The 19484-nt window shown below is 37.2% G+C and overlaps 1 protein-coding gene across 4 annotated transcripts in view; it reads right to left on the reverse strand.

Annotated features, from left to right (window-relative positions):
• USP34 (ubiquitin specific peptidase 34) overlaps positions 1-19484 on the reverse strand; it is a 219721-nt gene that overhangs the window by 168641 nt on the left and 31596 nt on the right. For all 4 annotated transcript variants that reach the window (XR_005718281.1, XM_040223999.1, XM_040223998.1 and 1 more), the window contains exons 2-3: positions 14284-14371; positions 2501-2921 (exon numbers count right to left, since the gene is read on the reverse strand). Coding sequence is in view for 3 of the 4 variants with exons in the window: in XM_040223999.1 (XP_040079933.1) it covers positions 2501-2921; positions 14284-14371 (509 nt within the window). In the remaining variant the exon portion in view is untranslated. The remainder of the gene's footprint in view (positions 1-2500; positions 2922-14283; positions 14372-19484) is intronic.

A 19484-nucleotide genomic window follows, 5' to 3' on the forward strand; every position in this document is an offset into this window, starting at 1 on the left:
GATATTAAGAAGAGGTGGCAAGAATACACAGAAGAACTTTACAAAAAAGATCTTCACGACCCAGATAATCACGATGGTGTGATCACTGACCTAGAGCCAGACTCCTGGAATGTGAAGTCAAGTGGGTCTTACTTACAAAGCATCACTATGAACAAAGCTAGTGGAGGTGACAGGATTCCAGTTGAGCTATTTCAAATCCTGAAAGATGATGCTGTGAAAGTGCTGCACTCAATATGCCAGTAAATTTGGAAAACTCAGTTGTGGCCCCAGGACTGGAAAAGGTTAGTTTCATTCCAATCCCAAAGAAAGGCAATGCCAAAGAATGCTCAAACTACTGTACAATTGTACTCATCTCACACGCTAGTAAAGCAATGCTCAAAATTCTCCATGCCAGCCTTCAGCAATACGTGAACCGTGAACTTCCACATGTTCAAGCTGGTTTTAGAAAAGGCAGAGGACCCAGAGATCAAATTGCCAACATCTGCTGGATCATCGAAAAAGCAAGAGAGTTCCAGAAAAACATCAATTTATGCTATATTGACTATGCCAAAGCCTTTGACTGTGTGAATGATAATAAATTGTGGAAAATTCTGAAAGAGATGGGAATACCAGACCACCTGCTGCCTCTTGAGAAACCCATATGCAGGTCAGGAAGCAACAGTTAGAACTGGACATGGAACAATAGACTAGTTCCAAATAGGAAAAGGAGTCCGTCAAGGCTGTATATTGTCATCCTGCTTATTTAACTTATATGCAGAGTACATCATGAGAAATGCTGGGGTGGAAGAAGCACAAGCGGGAATCAAGATTGCCAGGTGAAATATCAATAACTTCAGATATGCAGATGACACCACCCGTATGGCAGAAAGTGAAGAGGAACTAAAAAGCCTCTTGATGAAAGTGAAAGAGGAGAGTGAAAACGTTGGCTTATAAAGCTCAACATTCAGAAAACTAAGATCATGGCATCTGGTCCCATCACTTCATGGGAAATGGATGGGGAAACAGTGGAAACAGTGTCAGACTTTATTTTTTGGGGCTCCAAAATCACTGCAGATGGTGACTGCAGCCATAAAATTAAGACACTCCTTGGAAGCAAAGTTATGACCAACCTAGACAGCATATTGAAAAGCAGAGACATTATTTTGCCAACACAGCTCCGGCTAGTCAAGGCTGTGGTTTTTCCAGTGGTCATGTATGGATGTGAGAGTTGGACTGTGAAGAACGCAGAGCATTGAAGAATTTTTGCTTTGGAACTGTGGTGTTGGAGAAGACTCTTGAGAGTCCCTTGGACTGCAAGGAGATCCAACCAGTCCATACTAAAAGACATCAGTCCTGGATGTTCATTGGAAGGACTGATGCTGAAGCTGAAACTCCAATACTTTGGCCGCCTGATGCAAAGAAATGACTCATGGGAAAAGACCCTGACGCTGGAGGCACTGGGGGCAGGACGAGAAGGGGACGACAGAGAATGAGATGGCTGGATGGCATCACCGACTCAATGGACATGAGTTTGAGTAAACTCCAGGAGTTGGTGATGGACAGGGAGGCCTGGCGTGCTGTGATTATGGGATCACAAAGAGTTGGACACAACTGAGCAACTGAACTGAAAGCTTCCATTTTGCCTTCCTGGATCAATGCTAAGACTATCGTGTAAGGAAGCCAAGCTACCCTAGTAAAGAATGAGAGGCCATGCACAGAAAGTCCAAGAAGCCCTCAGGAGCAGCTAGCACAATCAGACATGTGAACGAGACCATCTTGGACTCTCAAACCCATTCAACTTCCAAAATTAAGGCATCTGCATTAAGTGAGGCCATACAAAAACCAGCAAAGGAATTGACCAGGCAAGCCATGGAATCATGAGAAATAATCACTATTGTTTTAAGCCATTATTACAATACATTATCACATAACTCTTTCAATTCCTACTATCTGGAGAAATAAATGCCATTATCTAAATAAACCTAAGATGGAAAAGCTTGTATAAATATCACTAGTGGAGGAGAGAGGGAGGGAGAGAAAAAAAATCACTAGTGGAATAAGTAAAGCATCTTGAGTGCAAAAGAAAATAATTACAAATAATTTGTCAAGCATTTTCTTTATAAAAGGAATTCCAAATCCTGTTAACCTACATTTCTAAGAATGAAATCTCATGTTCTTCTTTTTCCTCAATTACTAGTTTTTGAAAGTCACAGTAAGTAGAGCATAGGTATACATTAGCAAAATACCTATCCCTGATAGTTTAATTTTTATGAGTTCAATTTATAAATCTTTCCCTAGAACTACACTGAGCAAATGTTCAACACAAGTCACTACAGAAATGCTCTGAAGAAATCCAAAATAATTTTTATAACAATAGTGATTTTTTTAAAAAAAAAACAATAGTGATTTTTATAATTTTCCATCAATAATGACCATCTTCATATTTATTCAGAAGTGAGAAATTACCAACATAACCATGACTTGGTATTACTTAAAATTTACAATACCTATTTTTACATACCTCTATAGTAGGATGAGTATTATGCTTGTAAGCAGTATATAAGGGAAACTGAATCTGAAAAATTTTTGCCACACACAGTAAGAGTTTTTCCTTCTCATCTGTACTCCACAAACTAAAAGGATCAGAGTTCTTTGAAGATTCTTCCTCAGTCAGATTACAAATTCTTGTAGAGTTTGATTTTTTTTCTATTGATTTTTGTCTTTCTGAACTTCCTTCATTACATTCTCTATCTATATTCTGTGGTTCTTCCGCTTGATTACTCTCATCTTGCCATGTGGAATCTATGTTGATAGTAGTACAATGTTTACAAAGCTGATCTCGGAGCACTTGAACTTGGGCAATCACTAAGTTAATAAGTGCACACACTACTTGGTTAAAAATCTCCAAATGCTTATACTCTTTGAAGCAGCACAGACATTGCCTACAAGAGAAAAAAAAATTTTTAATTAATAAATGCTTCCTAAAGAGGCAACAATTATATCCTTCTAAAAAACAGTATTAAAAAAGTAAATACCAAAATATTTTTTTGAAATAATTATTTCCTCCCTTCTGATAGAGTAGCACTATAAAAACTTTAAAAGATAGCATCACACCAAAAACTGATACTGGTAAAAAATCACTAAATTGACAGCTATCATCTTCAGTTTTATATTTTATCTACCCCTCCAGACTTCCCTTCCCTTGTAGCTCAGTTGGTAACAATCTGCCTGCAGTGCAGGAGACCCGGGTTCATTCCCTGGGTTGGGAAGATCCCCTGGAGAAGGAAATGGCAACCCATTCCAGTATCCTTGCCTGGAAAATCTCATGGACAGAGGAGCCTGGTGGGCTGCAGTCCATGGGGCTGCAAAAAGTCGGGCACAACTGAGCGACTAACACTTACTTACTTATCCCTCCAGACAAAGAACTATTTAAGAACAAGAATTACGGCTGTATCTTTGCTTCTCTAAGTAGTAAGTACTCAATGCACGTTTAATAAAACTGACTATAATAAAATACCTTGTTGGTAAACTTGACTCATTATCTTACATAAGGGATTTTGCTGTCAACTAATAAAAAAATTTACATTTTGGGGGGGAGAATGGATAAATGTATATGTATAGCCGAATCCCTTTGGTGTTCATCTGCAACTATCACAACACTGTTCATTAATCAGCTATCCACCAACAAAAGTTTCTTTAAGTTACATTTTAAAATAATTTGCAGGGGACTACCCTGGTAGTACAGTAGTTAAGAATCTGCCTTCCAAAGGGAGGATGCAGGTTCAATTCCTGCTTGGGGAACTAAGATCCCACATGCCACAAGAAGCCCCTGACCACAATGAAGATGCAGCACAGCCAAAAAAAAAACCTTTTAAATAAAAATTAAAAAATAATTTTCCTGAGATTTTCCTAGCAGTCCAATGGTTAAGACTCTGTGCACGCACTCTGGTCAGGGAACTAAGATTCCACATGCCAGCTGTGCAGTAGCCAAAAATAATAATTTACTTGAAGGCTATTTAGAAGGACATTCCTACCCTATCTGGCAGATCAGAAGTGTTTAGGAATAACACACACACACACTTACTTCAGTTCCAGTAAAAAACAAGAATAAAAATAATAAGAGTCTAATTACTACACATAATTATAGTTCTCTTAGACATGTTCAGTTAGAACAATGCCTAGCATTTTATAGATAATCAAAGGGGTCTGGTGAGTCAATAAGTAAATGATATACAAGTACCACATTATAATGTATCCAAAAACAAATGACAGTTAAGCGACTATCACAATTTGCATCTATTTATCAAAACAAATCAAAACTCTTATTGTACCAAAAAGATCACCAACTTCCTGTATAGCCATGTAAGAATAATTTCATTTTCTCTAGGTGTGGAAGATTTGAAGTATATCCACAATTCTTTAACATTCTTCCCTTTAAAAAGGGAAGCCCAATTTTCCTCCTCTTGAATGTGGACCGGACTTAATGACCAATGAACGGAATGTGGCAGAAATGACAATGTGTGACATCTAAGACTAGGTCATAAAAGACCTTGCTTCTGCCTTGCTCTTTTGGATCACTTACTCTGAAGGAAGCCAGCTAACATGTAAGACACTCAAGGAGGCCAAAGCAAGGTCCACATGAGAAAAAACTAGCCTTCCACTAACCACCCATTTGCCAACCATGAAAGGGAGTCAACTTAGAAATACATCCTCCGGGTCATGACTACAACCGGAACCAACCAACTAAACCACTTCCAAACTCCTATTCATACAGTGATTGAGGATAAATGTTTATAATTGAGATAATAAATGTATCTCTCAGGATAATAAATACTTGTGTATTTTTTTTTTCAAATATTTATTTGGCTGTGCCAGGACTTAGCTGCAGCATGGGGTATGTAGTTCCATGACCAGGGATCAAACCCAGGCCCCTGCATTGGGAGCACAAAGTCTTAGCCACTGGACCACCAGAGAATTCCCTATTGTTATTTTTAACACACTAATTTAGGAGTACTTTGTTACACAGAAATACATAAATGATACATCAGGACTATTTTCTAGATGGCAAAATGAAAGGAATTTTATCTCTAAGGCCTCCTCCAGCTTTAAGTTCTATAATATTATAATATCTACAAGAAGAAAAATAAACACATTAATCAACATTTTTCTGATGAATAGCTTTCTTTCTTTAGGTTTAGGAAAAACCAAGGTCAAAGGGAAGAATCACACATCTGACTAGCTTTAGTAAAAATGGCATCTTGAGTTTCTCCTCAAAAAACAAACTTAAGATCAGATTTCAGATCAGTAAAGCCAAACAGTGAGTCAAATTTACTTTAAAAATTCACTGTCAGGGATGGACCTAGAAATTATCATACTAAGTGAAGTAAATCTGACAGAGAAAGACAAATATCATATGATAATCTCCTATATGTGAAACCTAAAAAAAAAAAAAAAAAAAAAGATACAAATGAACTTATTTACAAAACAGACTCAGACTTCAAAAACGAATTTACGGTTGCCAAAGAGGAAAGGTAGGGGGGAGGGATAATTTAGGAACTTGGTATTAACATATATATACTACTATATATAAAACAGATAATCAACAAAGACCTACTATACAGCACAGCAAACTCTACTCAATATTCTGTAATAACCTATGTAGGAAAAGAATCCGAAAAAGAATAGATATATGTGTAACTGAGTCACTTTGCTAGACACCTGAAACTAATATGGTAGATCAACTATACTCTAGTATACAATAAAATTAAGAAATAGTAAAATTAAAATTCACTATCATGATATGAGCATTAAACTGTTTAATTGATATATGAACAAAGTAACAAACTGGATCCAGGTCCTTAGAGATGTAAAATATACACATTCAAGGAGAGTTGAGGATCTAAGTGAATACACACACACAAACACATGTCTTTAAAATAATTATATACTATATAAATTATACACTGTACTGCCTACTCAATTCTGAGAAGTCTAGGTATCTCAATTCTCAATTCAGCATGTCTCTCTGTATCCACACCCACAAAACAAGGAGGGAAAAAAACTTAGTTTAAAACAAAAACATCACTTTTTCAGTTAAGCCCAATCTGATTTTACAAATAAACTTATTTCTTCTATGTTGTAAATCACACTACAAATATACATAAGGAAAAAAATCATTAAAGAGATAATGGAAGAAAAGATGACAGCAAGAAATTCTGGATGATAGAAAAGGGCGGAAAAATAAGTAACTGTGTTCCAAATAAACAAACTTACAAGGGGCCACAGGAGAAAACTATCAGCAAAAAGATTCACCCCACAGAACACTGGAAAAGCTCAGTACTGAAGAGCTTCAAACACCTCAGAAGGCAGAAATAAAGCATAATAGGAAATAGGACTAAATGAAAGGTACTGTTAAAACCTGCAGGCTCCCATTCTAGATAGCAAGAATACTACCCCTACCTGACCCAGGAAAAGAAGAAATTCTTACTGTACATAAAATGAACAAGATAAACTCAGGAACTTATACTGAAGAAGGTAGAGATATAAGAAAATGAAAGTGAGAATTATGTAAAATTATGACTGAATGGTGAACCTCCCTCAAGTATCCTTCTCTGCCCAACCATCAGATTAATGTATCTCAAGGGGAAAGACTTAGAAAATGTGGACAATGCAAGAGAAAACGCCTATAATAAAGTCTGCTCAACATTTTACCACATCATACAGTACAGGCCAAAATCTGAGATGCCCCATTCTCACAGAACTTGCAATCTATTTTTCAGTGGCCCTCTCTTAACTATGAAAAGATAGCCAAGGATACTAAGACTTTCCAGGAAAAACTGTGTCACTAAAAACAGATGAAAGCAAACAAAAGAAATTTAGAGGCAACAGATAAAACACAGCAAGAAAAAAGATTTTAATTTATATCCTCAGAGAAGTGAAAGATACTCAATTACCGAAACAACAGAATACTGTTACAAAACGCATGTCAGTTACAAAACAGAGCCATTTAATGTGTACAGATGTGCACTATATAGCTTTTGCTTATATATCATTCACAATTTTAAAAGAAATTAAAATTACATCAATTTGTAAAATTCAATAGAAGATCCAGAGGTAAAACTGGAGAAATCTCCCAGAAAGTAGACTAGACAAAGAAAAACAATGGGGAGAAAAAGAAAAACTGTCAATCAAGGAGGTATAATTACTGACTGATATTTGCAAGAAGACAGCAGAAAATACAGAGCTAAGGAAACTGAAATTAAAATAAACTTCAGAACTGAAAAGCCACCAGAACACATATCATCATGAAATTTCTGAAGCCAAGGAGGGATAAAGATCCTAAAAGCTTGCAGGAAGAGTGGAAAGAGTGACATGGAAAAGCTCAGGAAATAAAAACAGTGCATACTTCCTCAAAGTCATACTAAGAGATAAAATACAATGGAATAACACTTTCAATATTCTGAGAGATAATAATTTTCTATCTAGTATTCTGTATCTAACAAAAGTTATCAATAAAATAAAAGTAAGGGCAGAAGAGACATTTCTTTTTTAGGCCACAAAGGTCTAAAAACCATTTATCTCCCTGGTAATTTTTCTCAAAAAACACATCATCCAAACAAAACAAAGAAGTAAACTACTAAAGATGGCATGCAATCCATGAAACTAGAGATCCAATACAATAGAAAAGCAAAAGAAATTTCAAGGATGATCGAAAGAGCAGATAGCTGGTTCAGAAACCCTAATGAGAAATCAATACAGACTGGAGTAGGAAGATGAAGTCCAAAGGAAACAGAGGGAAGGAAAGAAATAACAAATCACTTAATGATGTATAAAATATAAAAACTAGTACTAAGAAAGGCTGTAGATTTGGGGGAAGAATAAGCGATTCCCACCCAGAAAATTAATCAAATGAAAAACAAGCTACTAAACTCAATGAAACAGAGAATAACAAAAGAAAAACAACAATTTATATCTTTTAAGATATAAAGTGAAACACAGAATCTTTTTTGACAATCACTGAGCAATGTGAATGTGAAGTCAAGTGGGCCTTAGAAAGCATCACGAACAAAGCTAGTGGAGGTGATGGAATTCCAGTTGAGCTATTTCAAATCCTGATAGATGATGCTGTGAAAGTGCCGCACTCAATATGCCAGCAAATTTGGACAACTCAGCAGTGGCCACAGGACTGGAAAAGGTCAGTTTTCATTCCAATCCCAAAGAAAGGCAATGCCAAAGAATGCTCAAACTACCGCACAAATTGTATTCATCTCACATGCTAGTAAAGTAATGCTCAAAATTCTCCAGGCCAGGCTTCAGCAATATGTGAACCATGAACTTTCAGATGTTCAAGCTGGTTTTAGAAAAGGCAGAGGAACCAGAGATCAAATTGCCAACATCCGCTGGATTATGGAAAAAGCGAGAGAGTTCCAGAAAAACATCTATTTCTGCTTTATTGACTATGCCAAAGCCTTTGACTGTGTGGATCACAATAAACTGTGAGAAATTCTGAAAGAGATGGGAATACCAGACCACCTGACCTGCCTCTTGAGAAATCTGTATGCAGGTCAGGAAGCAACAGTTAGAACTGGACATGGAACAATAGACTGGTTCCAAATAGGAAAAGGAGTCCGTCAAGGCTGTATATTGTCACCCTGCTTATTTAACTTCTATGCAGAGTACATCATGAGAAACGCTGGACTGGAAGACACACAAGCTGGAATCAAGATTGCCGGGAGAAATATCAATAACCTCAGATATGCAGATGACACCACCCTTATGGCAGAAAGTGAAGAGGAACTAAAAAGCCTCCTGATGAAAGTGAAAGAGGAGAGTGAAAAAGTTGGCTTAAAGCTCATCATTCAGAAAACTAAGATCATGGCATCTGGTCCCATCACATCATGGCAAATACATGGGGAAACAGTGGAAACAGTGTCAGACTTGATTTTGGGCTCCAAAATCACTGCAGATGGTGATTGCAGCCATGAAATTAAAAGACGCTTACTCCTTGGAAGGAGAGTTATGACCAACCTAGATACATTTTCAACAGCAGAGACATTACTTTGCCGACTAAGGTCCGCCTAGTCAAGGCTATGGTTTTTCCTGTGGTCATGTATGGATGTGAGAGTTGGACTGTGAAGAAGGCTGAGCACCGAAGAATTGATGCTTTTGAACTGTAGTGTTGGAGAAGACTCCTGAGAGTCCCTTGGACTGCAAGGAGAACCAACCAGTCCATTCTGAAGGAGATCAGCCCTGGGATTTCTTTGGAAGGAATGATGCTAAAGCTGAAACTCCAGTACTTTGGCCACCACATGTGAAGAGTTGACTCATTGGAAAAGACTCTGATGCTGGGAGGGATTGGGGGCAGGAGGAAAAGGGGACGACAGAGGATGAGATGGCTGGATGGCATCACTGACTCGATGGACCTGAGTCTGAGTGAACTCTGGGAGTTGGTGATGGACAGGGAGACCTGGCGTGCTGCAATTTGTGGGGTTGCAAAGAGTCGAACACGACTGAGCGACTGAACTGAACTGAGCAATTATTTTCATTTTTAGAACTACCTCAAGAACTGACATAATGGGGATGGGGAAGGTCAAGTGGGTGAAACCATTATGTATCAGAAAAGGAAGTTCACAAATTATATCTAAATTAATAAAGCAATAGCATTATGATTTTTAATATAACTGAAATATAATTATTATTTCAGAAAATAAGTTAATGTCAAAACCAACATTTTAAAGAGCTGAAAACAAAAACGGGGCTGAGAAGACAGGAGACAATGGACTTTTTTTACAGGCCTTTTCCTCCCATTTTATTTTTTAAACTCTACACATATTGCTTTGTATTTATTTGTACACCAAAATCATACATTACCTTTGACTACCTGAGCTTATGCTATTTTATTCTCAGTCCTACACCTATTACTACCAGCCTGATAAGACTTTATTACTTAAGTAGAGTTTTGTGCTGCCTATGTGAGTGGAGTACACTTACACTTAAGAACACACAATGAAAAAAATTTCTAAACGATAACATAAAATGCATGTGTGCTCAGTCACTTCAATCATATCTGACCCTATGGGCTGTAGCCCACCAGGCTTCCTCTGTCCATGGGATTCTCCAGGCAAGAATCCTGGAGTGGGTTGCCATTTCTTACTCCAGGGAATCTTCCCAACCCAGGGATCGAACCCATGTCTCTTGCATTACAGGTGGATTCTTTATCCATTGAGCCACTTGGGAAGCCCCCAACATAAAATACGTAGCATTAATTAATACAATAAAAATACTAACTACACATTCATGAGGAAGCTATATGTCAAAATCAAATTATTTCAACCTGGATTCCATAATTTGATCTAACAAATATTCCAACAGATCTAACATTTTCCTGGCCTGGTACTGCTAAACATGAGAAAGAACTGTTCATCTACAGTATCCAACCTTAGCAAAAGTTTATTTATGAGTTAATTTCTGAAAAGCACTACTTTGAATAGTGGTCAATATCAATATCCCACTGGCCACATTTCTTAATGCCAAAATAAAGACTAAACTCTTAAATAGTGGAGAATATACATTAACTTATTCAAAAGCAGTAGTATCTAAAAACATTCTAAAACAGTTTTAAAATAAAAATAAAGTTGATTGAAACAATGAAAATAAGCAATAGCCTCAAATATTTATTAAGTAACAAATGACAAATAAGAAAGGTACAATTTTTAGCCTGAAAATACAAAGAATCACCCCCTACCTAGCACTCAGAATTCTTTCAGGGGAGAAATAAGATTAGAAAGTAGAAAAGCAGGAGACAATGAGGAAACTTGAATGGCTACTAAAGCATCTGCAAGATATAATAAGCCTATTTTATAATAGGCTTTAAACAAGTCAAAAAAAAAAAAATCTGTCAGCAATTCCAACAAGAAGGATTTGCCTTGTAGGATCAATGCCTTCATCATTAATGACATTTCCTTTCAGATCCATATATGCTCTTTTCCAAATTTATATTCTTAAATTTATTCTAATATTCTCTCCCCATTCTCTGAGGATTCATTTTATTTCCCATTTCATTCCAATTTCCCATTCCAATAGTGATAAAATAATGATAATCTATTAAAGTAACATACATAAATAACTTCTTAAATCTTACAAAGAAGTGACAGCTATATTACTGTAATGAAGCAATTAAAAATGATGACGAAATAAGGATCACACAGTCATTCTGTTGTGCACCTAAAACTACCACAACATTGTTAACTGATTATATAAAACAGTTTAAAAGAATATTTGATGATATAGAGACTGACCACAGTTCACATGAAAAAAATCAGACTATCAAAGATACAGTTTTATAATCACATTTTTGTAAAACTTTAAACTGTACTGTTTCCAATCTTACACCAAGGTTATGCCAAAAAAATTTACCAGTTGTTAATCTGGTGGTGGCATATTTTTCTTTTAAACTTTGATCTTCTGTATTTTCTAAAAAGATTTTCACAGTAAGTATATTTTTTAAACAGGAGCAATATTATAAAATATTAAAGCCTTTGAAATTTATATAAATATTAAACTTTTAACATACTGTGTTTTCAAGTAAACATTCTCTTTCACCTATATCCTGGCCAATCAATGTATCAGAAAAGTGATTCTTCATCATTCATAATCTTATGAAAGTTAACACTTTTCTCCCAGAAAACCTATAAAGAACATTTTGTATGAGATGTCATGGGTCCATTTGCGCACGAAGTTACACTGATGGATCTTCCATGGTCATGAGCCACCAAGTTAAGAATTTCTTCTGTAAATCCAGTTCAGTTGCTCAGTCGTGTCTGACTCTTCTCGACCCCACGAATCGCAGCACACCAGGCCTCCCTGTCCATCACCATCTCCCGGAGTTCACTCAAACTCATGTCCATCGAGTCCGTGATGCCATCCAGCCATCTCATCCTCTGTTGTCCCCTTCTCCTCCTGCCCCCAATCCCTCCCAGCATCAGAGTCTTTCCCAATGAGTCAACTCTTCGCATGACGTGGCCAAAGTACTGGAGTTTCAGCTTTAGCATCATTCCTTCCAAAGAACTAACTTTGTCTTATTAGTAGCCAATTATTCCCTACAAGAACCACAATCTTAACCTAAGCAACAATATTTTTTGATGCCCTAGAGAGAAATAGGAGCAGGGAGGGCAGAGCAGGCGAATAGGCAACAACTTTTACTATACAGCACTGCAATCCAACTGGATGTTTTACTGTCACTTCTCTATCACTATGAACGATTAAAAGTGTAATATTCTACTTTTTGGTACTTTTTACTATCAGCTAAATAACTATCGCTACTTATCAACATGTGAACAGCATTATAAATATGACAAACTGTTTTCCAATTTGACATTTCATTCTTTAGCTTATGTACCCCTTCAACATACATTTCATTTTCTAAAATAAGTTTTAACAATTTTAATTAAAATAAGTGTTTAATTAAGTTCCTTTGTTTAGATACTGTACTAAGTATCTTGTTTCTTCAACCTCATGAAGACAGTAGTAGCTTTATTATTACTCATTTCACAAGTAAGGAAGTAAGAGTTTACAGAAGTTAGCTAATTTGTCATAACCACCTAGTATACAGGTGATGGAGGACTGGAAGCCACATCTACCTGGCTCCAAGGCCACATTCTTAACCACTATATTCCAGAACAGCATCAGATAAAAGGCAGAGTCTCTACAATGAGAGCTACAAATTACTGCCTAAAACTGTACATGTCAAAATTTCATTTATATTTTCATTCCCAATCCACAGACTCCAAGTTTCCTGATACAAGGATTATAAGTATACATCTAGGATAAATGTGAACTAGGAAAGGACTCATTCAGCTCCACTGATAACTAATGGTGAGGCGCCAGGAAAATGGTAATTCTCTGAATTTCATTTTATTTAGTGGCACCCTTATAAATTCTGAAATCAGGAATAAGATTTTATCCCAGTAAGTAACATGTTCCTACCGAGCTGTAGCTGCAATAAATTCAAAATTATGACACAAATGTATCATTTCTCAGCAAATACTTTAGATTCTTAATGTTAATTTTAAATCATTAGTATTACAAAATATCCAATCATCTATCCTAACCATAATGAAAGGGACAAACAGCAAGCTTAAGTCAAAAGAAACTCAGGTCAATGAGACTCAGCAAAGAGATGCCCAATAATAATGGCACTTATGTTTTAAAATCTACAATCTTTTTGGAACAAATAGAAGCACCGCTTTATTGACAAGAGAGAAAGAGAAAACACAGGATAATGCTGTTTGAAATTAAACTATTCTGACAAACTCCATGATCAGTCTGTTACCTCATGACATTCACTTATGTTATTACTGTATTTAATGTGTTCATTAATCACTGCACACAATGCTTCAAACATTTTCTTTTCCCAGAAAATTTCAGAAGAGCTAAGAATCTGTAAACATATAGGTACATAAGTAAAAGAATTTTTTAGCCATGACCAGCTAAACTCATGTTGAGGAACAGTAATTTGCAAATCCCTGCTATTCACTATGGTTATATCGACTGTTCTGTACAATTTTATTCTCTCTCTATATATATACATATGAAATTTTAAAATTAACCTAATATACATATTTATTATGGAAGGAACAAATAGAAAGTAGCTTCAGGAATGGTCAAAGTGTCCTCTACTATAATACTGTTTTAAAAGATTAAGTTTGTTATAATCTCTAGCTATGACATGATGATTGTTCAGTCTCTCAAAATAATTATTTTTTACCATTTCAATCATTTCCATGTTTCTAAGTAATGACAGAATCATTCTCATATTTTTAACAATTCATGTTTTAAAAACAAAATCATGAATGATCCCAAGAATAACTGGAGAAGATTTAATACTGATAAATTGTGATTTAATGAAAAAGGTGTATAAACCAAAACCCTAAAGAAAAAAATTGATGACAATGTCAATTTAAAATATAACAAGGGGGAATTCCCTGGTGGTCTAGTACTTGAGCTTCCACTGCAGGGGTACAGGTTCAATCCGTGGTCAGGGAACTAAGATTCCATAAGCCCTGCAGCATGGCCTAAATGAATTAATGAAGCTTTTTTAAAAAAAAGAATATAACTAAAAATTCCCTGGCGATCCAGTGGTTAGAACTCCATGCTTTCACTGCCAAGAGTTAAAGTAAATCCCTGGTTGGGGAACTAAGATAATATAAGCCACGTGGGTGTGACCAAAAAAAAAAACAAAAAATTAAAATATAAAATAAAATACAACTCACAAAGTTAGTCTTCAAAGTACTTAAAGACGCATACCTCTGTGTCCAGGAATTGATATAAGCAAATATTTTGAGAGTATGTTCCTTTCTGAGCTGCAGTCCATCACCACCTTCTATATCAGATACTGAAAGAAAGTAGAAAAAGTAACTTTTAAATTATGAATAAACAATGCTAAATCAATATTAAAGTCAAGAGGGGCTTCCCTGGCAGTCCAATGGCTAAGACTCCATGCTCCCACTGCAAGGTACACAGGTCCGATCCCTGATCAGGGAACTAAGATCCTGCTTGCTACACACAGTGGCCGCCCCCCCAAAAAAAAGCCATACTTAAAAAAAATTAGATTTACAAATATTTCACGTAATTTGTTTTTGCTTTCACTAAAGAAAATAGATCTGTTTAATCAATGACTAATATGATACTTTGTCCCACAAAGTCTCAGAAAAACTCAGTAATTAGAAATATTGAGTACTTCTAAGAGGAATATAAGTGAGGCTAAAAACTAGTAGAGTCTTATTAAGAAGCAGTTACACAAACCCCAATACCCTTCACTGGCCTCCCCCCCCCCCCCCCCTTGTGTGTGTGTGAAAGCGCACGCACGCGCACGCGCGCGCGCGCACACACACACACACACCCTCACCCACCCACACACCCACCCACACACCCTCCAAAAGTTTCTCTGGAAATGCTGAACCAGAAAGAGAGCTGGGTTTTCAACATTCAGATAGCTGAAAGCCAAGAGTATCATACTGAAAACATTTAATCTCTCTGTACAAGCAATCCCTACTATGTAATGTAAACGTTGCTATGAATCCTCATATAATATAAAATCTTACAATAAAGAAAATGAGACTAACAGTAAAATGTTACAAGCAGACTACTCAAAACCTATGAAACTATAACCAGAGCACTGATAAAAACCAGTAACTAGTCTGATTTAAGCTTTTTTAAAAATATAAGCACAGTTAAATCCATTGGCATTTGTGCTAACTAGTGTCAGTCAACATTCTTCAGCTTTAAACCATGAGGTTCATGCTTCATCTTTTGATATCAAAGTGCTTGAGGGCATTCAATTCTAACAAAGATCATTTCCAAAAAATTAAAGATCCAGTATAATAATTCTCATGAATCTATCCTTTTTTATGACTTTGCATCTCCACACAGCTCTACAAAGTAGAAAATACAGGGGTTCTTGAAGGCAATAAAGCAATCACATGCACAAGAAGGCATTTTTGAGGAATGTCAGCTTTGTTACTCTTTTTTCATATACTACTAGAGTCTTGTCTTTAATCACAAGAAACCTTGCATGAATTACTATAAAACAATGTGATGGCGGAAAATCTCATATGAACTAGTAAGATGTCCCATTACACTAATATCTTTCCACTATTTACCAACTGTGTATGGCTTAACTTTCATTTGTAACATTAAAAACTTCTCCCTTTTCTAGATCAGACTATATACATTTGACTGTGTGGATCACAATAAACTGTGGAAAATTCTGAAAGAGATGGGAATATCAGACCACCTGACCTGCCTCTTGAGAAATCTGTATGCAGGTCAAGAAGCAACAGTTAGACCTGGACATGGAACAACAGACTGGTTCCAAATCGGGAAAGCAGTACGTCAAGGCTGTATATTGTCACCCTGCTTCTTTAACTTATATGCAGAGTACATCATGAGAAACACTGGACTGGAAGAAACACAAGCTGGAATCAAGATTGCCAGGTGAAATATCAATAATCTCAGATATGCAGATGACACCACCCTTACGGCAGAAAGTGAAGAGGAACTAAAGAGCCTCTTGATGAAAGTGAAAGAGGAGAGAGAAAAAGTTGGCTTAAAGCTCAACATTCAGAAAACTAAGATCATGGCATCCAGTCCCATCACTTCATGGCAAATAGATGGGTAAACAGTGGAAACAGTAGCTGACTTTATTTTGGGGGCTCCAAAATCACTGCAGATGGTGACTGCAGCCATGAAATTAAGATGCCTGCTCCTTGGAAGAAAAGTTATGACCAACCTAGACAGCATATTAAAAAGCAGAGACGTTACTTTGCCAACAAAAGTCCATCTAGTCAAAGCTATGGTTTTTCCAGTAGTCATGTAAGGATCTGAGAGTTGGACTATAAAGAAAGCTGAGTGCCAAAGAATCGATGCTTTTGAACTGTTGTGTTGGAGAAGACTCTTCAGAGTCCCTTGGACAGCAAGGAGATCCAACCAGTCCATCCCAAGGGAAATCAGTCTTGAATACTCATTGGAAGGACTGATGTTGAACCTGAAACTCGAATACTTTGGTCACCTGACGTGAAGAACAGACTCACTTGAAAACACTCTGATGCTGGGAAAGACTGAAAGCAGGAGAATGGGACAACAGAGAATGATCAAATGGTTGGATGGCATCACCGATCAATGGACATGAGTTTGAGTAAACTTTGGGAGTTGGTAAGGGACAGGGAAGCCTGGCACACTGCAGTCCATCAGGTTCCAAAAATTAGATACAAATAAATAGACGTCTCATATCCACGGAACTTTTAACATCATTAAATGTCAACACTGCCCAAAGTGATCTATACAGTCAATACAATCCCAACCAAAATCCCAACAATGTTTTTGCAGAAATAGGAAATTCTACTCTTAAATTTATATAAAATTTCAAAGGATCCCAAATAACCAAAACAATTTTGTAAAACAAGAACAAAGATGGAAGGCTCAAATCTCATGATTTCAAAACAAAGTACACAAATAAAAAACCACAATGAGCTAGCCCTTCACACCCATTAAGATGGCTACTACTGGGCTTCCCTGGTGCTGCTGCTGCTAAGTCACTTCAGTCGTGTCTGACTCTGTGCAACCCCACAGACAGCAGCCTACCAGGCTCCTCCGTCCATGGGATCTTCCAGACAAGAGTACTGGAGTGGGTTGCCATTGCCTTCCCCACTTCCCTGGTGGCTTAGTGGTAAAGAACTATCTCACAATGCAGGAAACACAGGTTTGATCCCTGGTCCAAGAAGATCCCACATAGGTCCGGGAAGATCCCACATGCCACAGAGCAACTAAGCCCGTGTACCACAACTAGTGAGCCTGTGCTCTAGAGCCTGGGAGCCACAACTACCGAGCCCAAGTGCTACAACTACTGAAGCCCACGCATCCTAGAGTTCATGCTCTTCAACAAGAGAAGCCAGCCACTGCCAGGAGAAGCCCGTGCATGGCCACCAGAGAGTAGCCTCTGCTCGCCACTAGAGAAGAGCCAAGAGCAACGAAGACCCAGCACAACCACTGAAGAATTATTTTTTTTTTAAAGATAGCTACTATTAAAATATCATAAAATAACAGATATAGATGAGGATGTGGAGAAACTAAAACCCTTGAGCAATGCTGGTGGGAATACTAAATGGTGCGACCACTATGGAAAAGAATACAGTACTTCCTCAAAAGACTTCAAAAAGAACTACCATGTGATTCAGCAATTCCACTTCTGGGTATATATAAAAGAATTGAAAACTGAACCTCAAAGAGATATTTGTACACCTATGTTTCTATCAGCATTATTCACAATAGGCAAGAGATAGAAGTAACCGAAATGTATACAAACAGATGAATAAGCAAAAGGTCCTGCATACATACAGAGGAATGCTATTTAGCCTTAAAAAGGATGAAAATCCCATCACATGCTACCACAAGAATGAGCCTTGAAGACATCATGCTAAGTAAATAAGCCAGGCACAGAAAGACAAAATACTGTGCGACTCTACTTATACAAGATCTTGAGTAATCTAACCCGCCAAACACAAAGTAGAATGGTGGCTGTCAGTAGGAGATGGGAGTGAGAAATCGTTCAATGGGCATAGAGTTTCAGTTTTCAAGATGAAAGAGCTCTGAGGATCTGTTGCATAACAATGTGAATATTCTTAACACTAAATCATACACTTAGAAATGGTTCAGTTCAGTTCAGTTGCTCAGTCGTGTCTGACTCTTTTTGACCCCATGAATTGCGGCACGCCAGGCCTCCTTGTCCATCACCAACTCCCAGAGTTCACTCAGACTCACGTCCATCGAGTCAGTAATGCCATCCAGCCATCTCATCCTCGGTCGTCCCCTTCTCCTCCTGCCCCCAATCCCTCCAGCATCAGAGTCGTTTCCAAAGAGTCAACTCTTCGCATGAGGTGGCCAAAGTACTGGAGTTTCAGCTTTAGCATCATTCCTTCCAAAGAAATCCCAGGGTTGATTTCCTTCAGAATGGACTGGTTGGATCTCCTTGCAGTTCAAGGGACTCTCAAGAGTCTTCTCCAACACCACAGTTCAAAGGCATCAATTCTTCGGCGCTCAGCCTTCTTCACAGTAAGATGAAATAAACAAGTTCCTACTGTACAGCACAGGGAACTGTATTCAATATCTTGGAATAACCCATCATGAAAAAATATATATATATAAACAAGTCACTTTGCTATACACCAGGAGCTAACACATTATAAATGAAATGCACTCCAATATTTTTTTAATAGCTAAGATGAGAAAATTTATGTTATGTGTTTTCTACAATAAAAAAAGATAACAGAGAAGCCCAAACTTCAGTTTAAAAGAAGCCACTGATCTTTACAAATCAAAGATCTATTAAAGTCCAGAATATAATAAATACAGGAAAGAAGGAAGGCAACTTTAAGAAATCCTTCCACCATTTCCTATAGAAGAGAAACTGTATTTCAACTCTAAGGGGTCAACCACCCAGACAGCTAAGAGGGAATGATGGATTGTCACACAGATCTAAAGAACACCAAAAATAATAGCCCAAGAGAAAAGATCAAAGTGGAATTGGAAACATTAAGGCTGGGTTATCAGACATCCCTCAAAAGCAAGAAAGTTCAGTAACTGAAAGAAATGTACCCAACTGACACAATGTGTGAGGGAGCAGGACAGAAATAAGGTGAAAAGTAAATGGTTCTCATTACTTAAGATTTAAAAAGAAAATGCTCATGAAAACTTCAAGACCACAAATGGACATTATGATAATACGATGGCAAGCAGAATCCCAAAGGGAAACATAGGAGGACAGGAGGCATTAACCCACAAATCTAGTAAGAAACCATTAGTAGATATGACCAAGATCCTACCCCAAGAAAAGGGTAAATATTCCCATACACAATCTCACAATTATCAGATGAAAAACTTCATGATCACTACCAGGCCAAAAGTGCTGAACACAACCTCATATACTTCTTACAAGCCAGTAAGAAGGGAAC

Source organism: Oryx dammah, unplaced genomic scaffold, assembly GCF_014754425.2.
Source record: "Oryx dammah isolate SB20612 unplaced genomic scaffold, SCBI_Odam_1.1 HiC_scaffold_25, whole genome shotgun sequence".
Taxonomy (NCBI): domain Eukaryota; kingdom Metazoa; phylum Chordata; class Mammalia; order Artiodactyla; family Bovidae; genus Oryx; species Oryx dammah.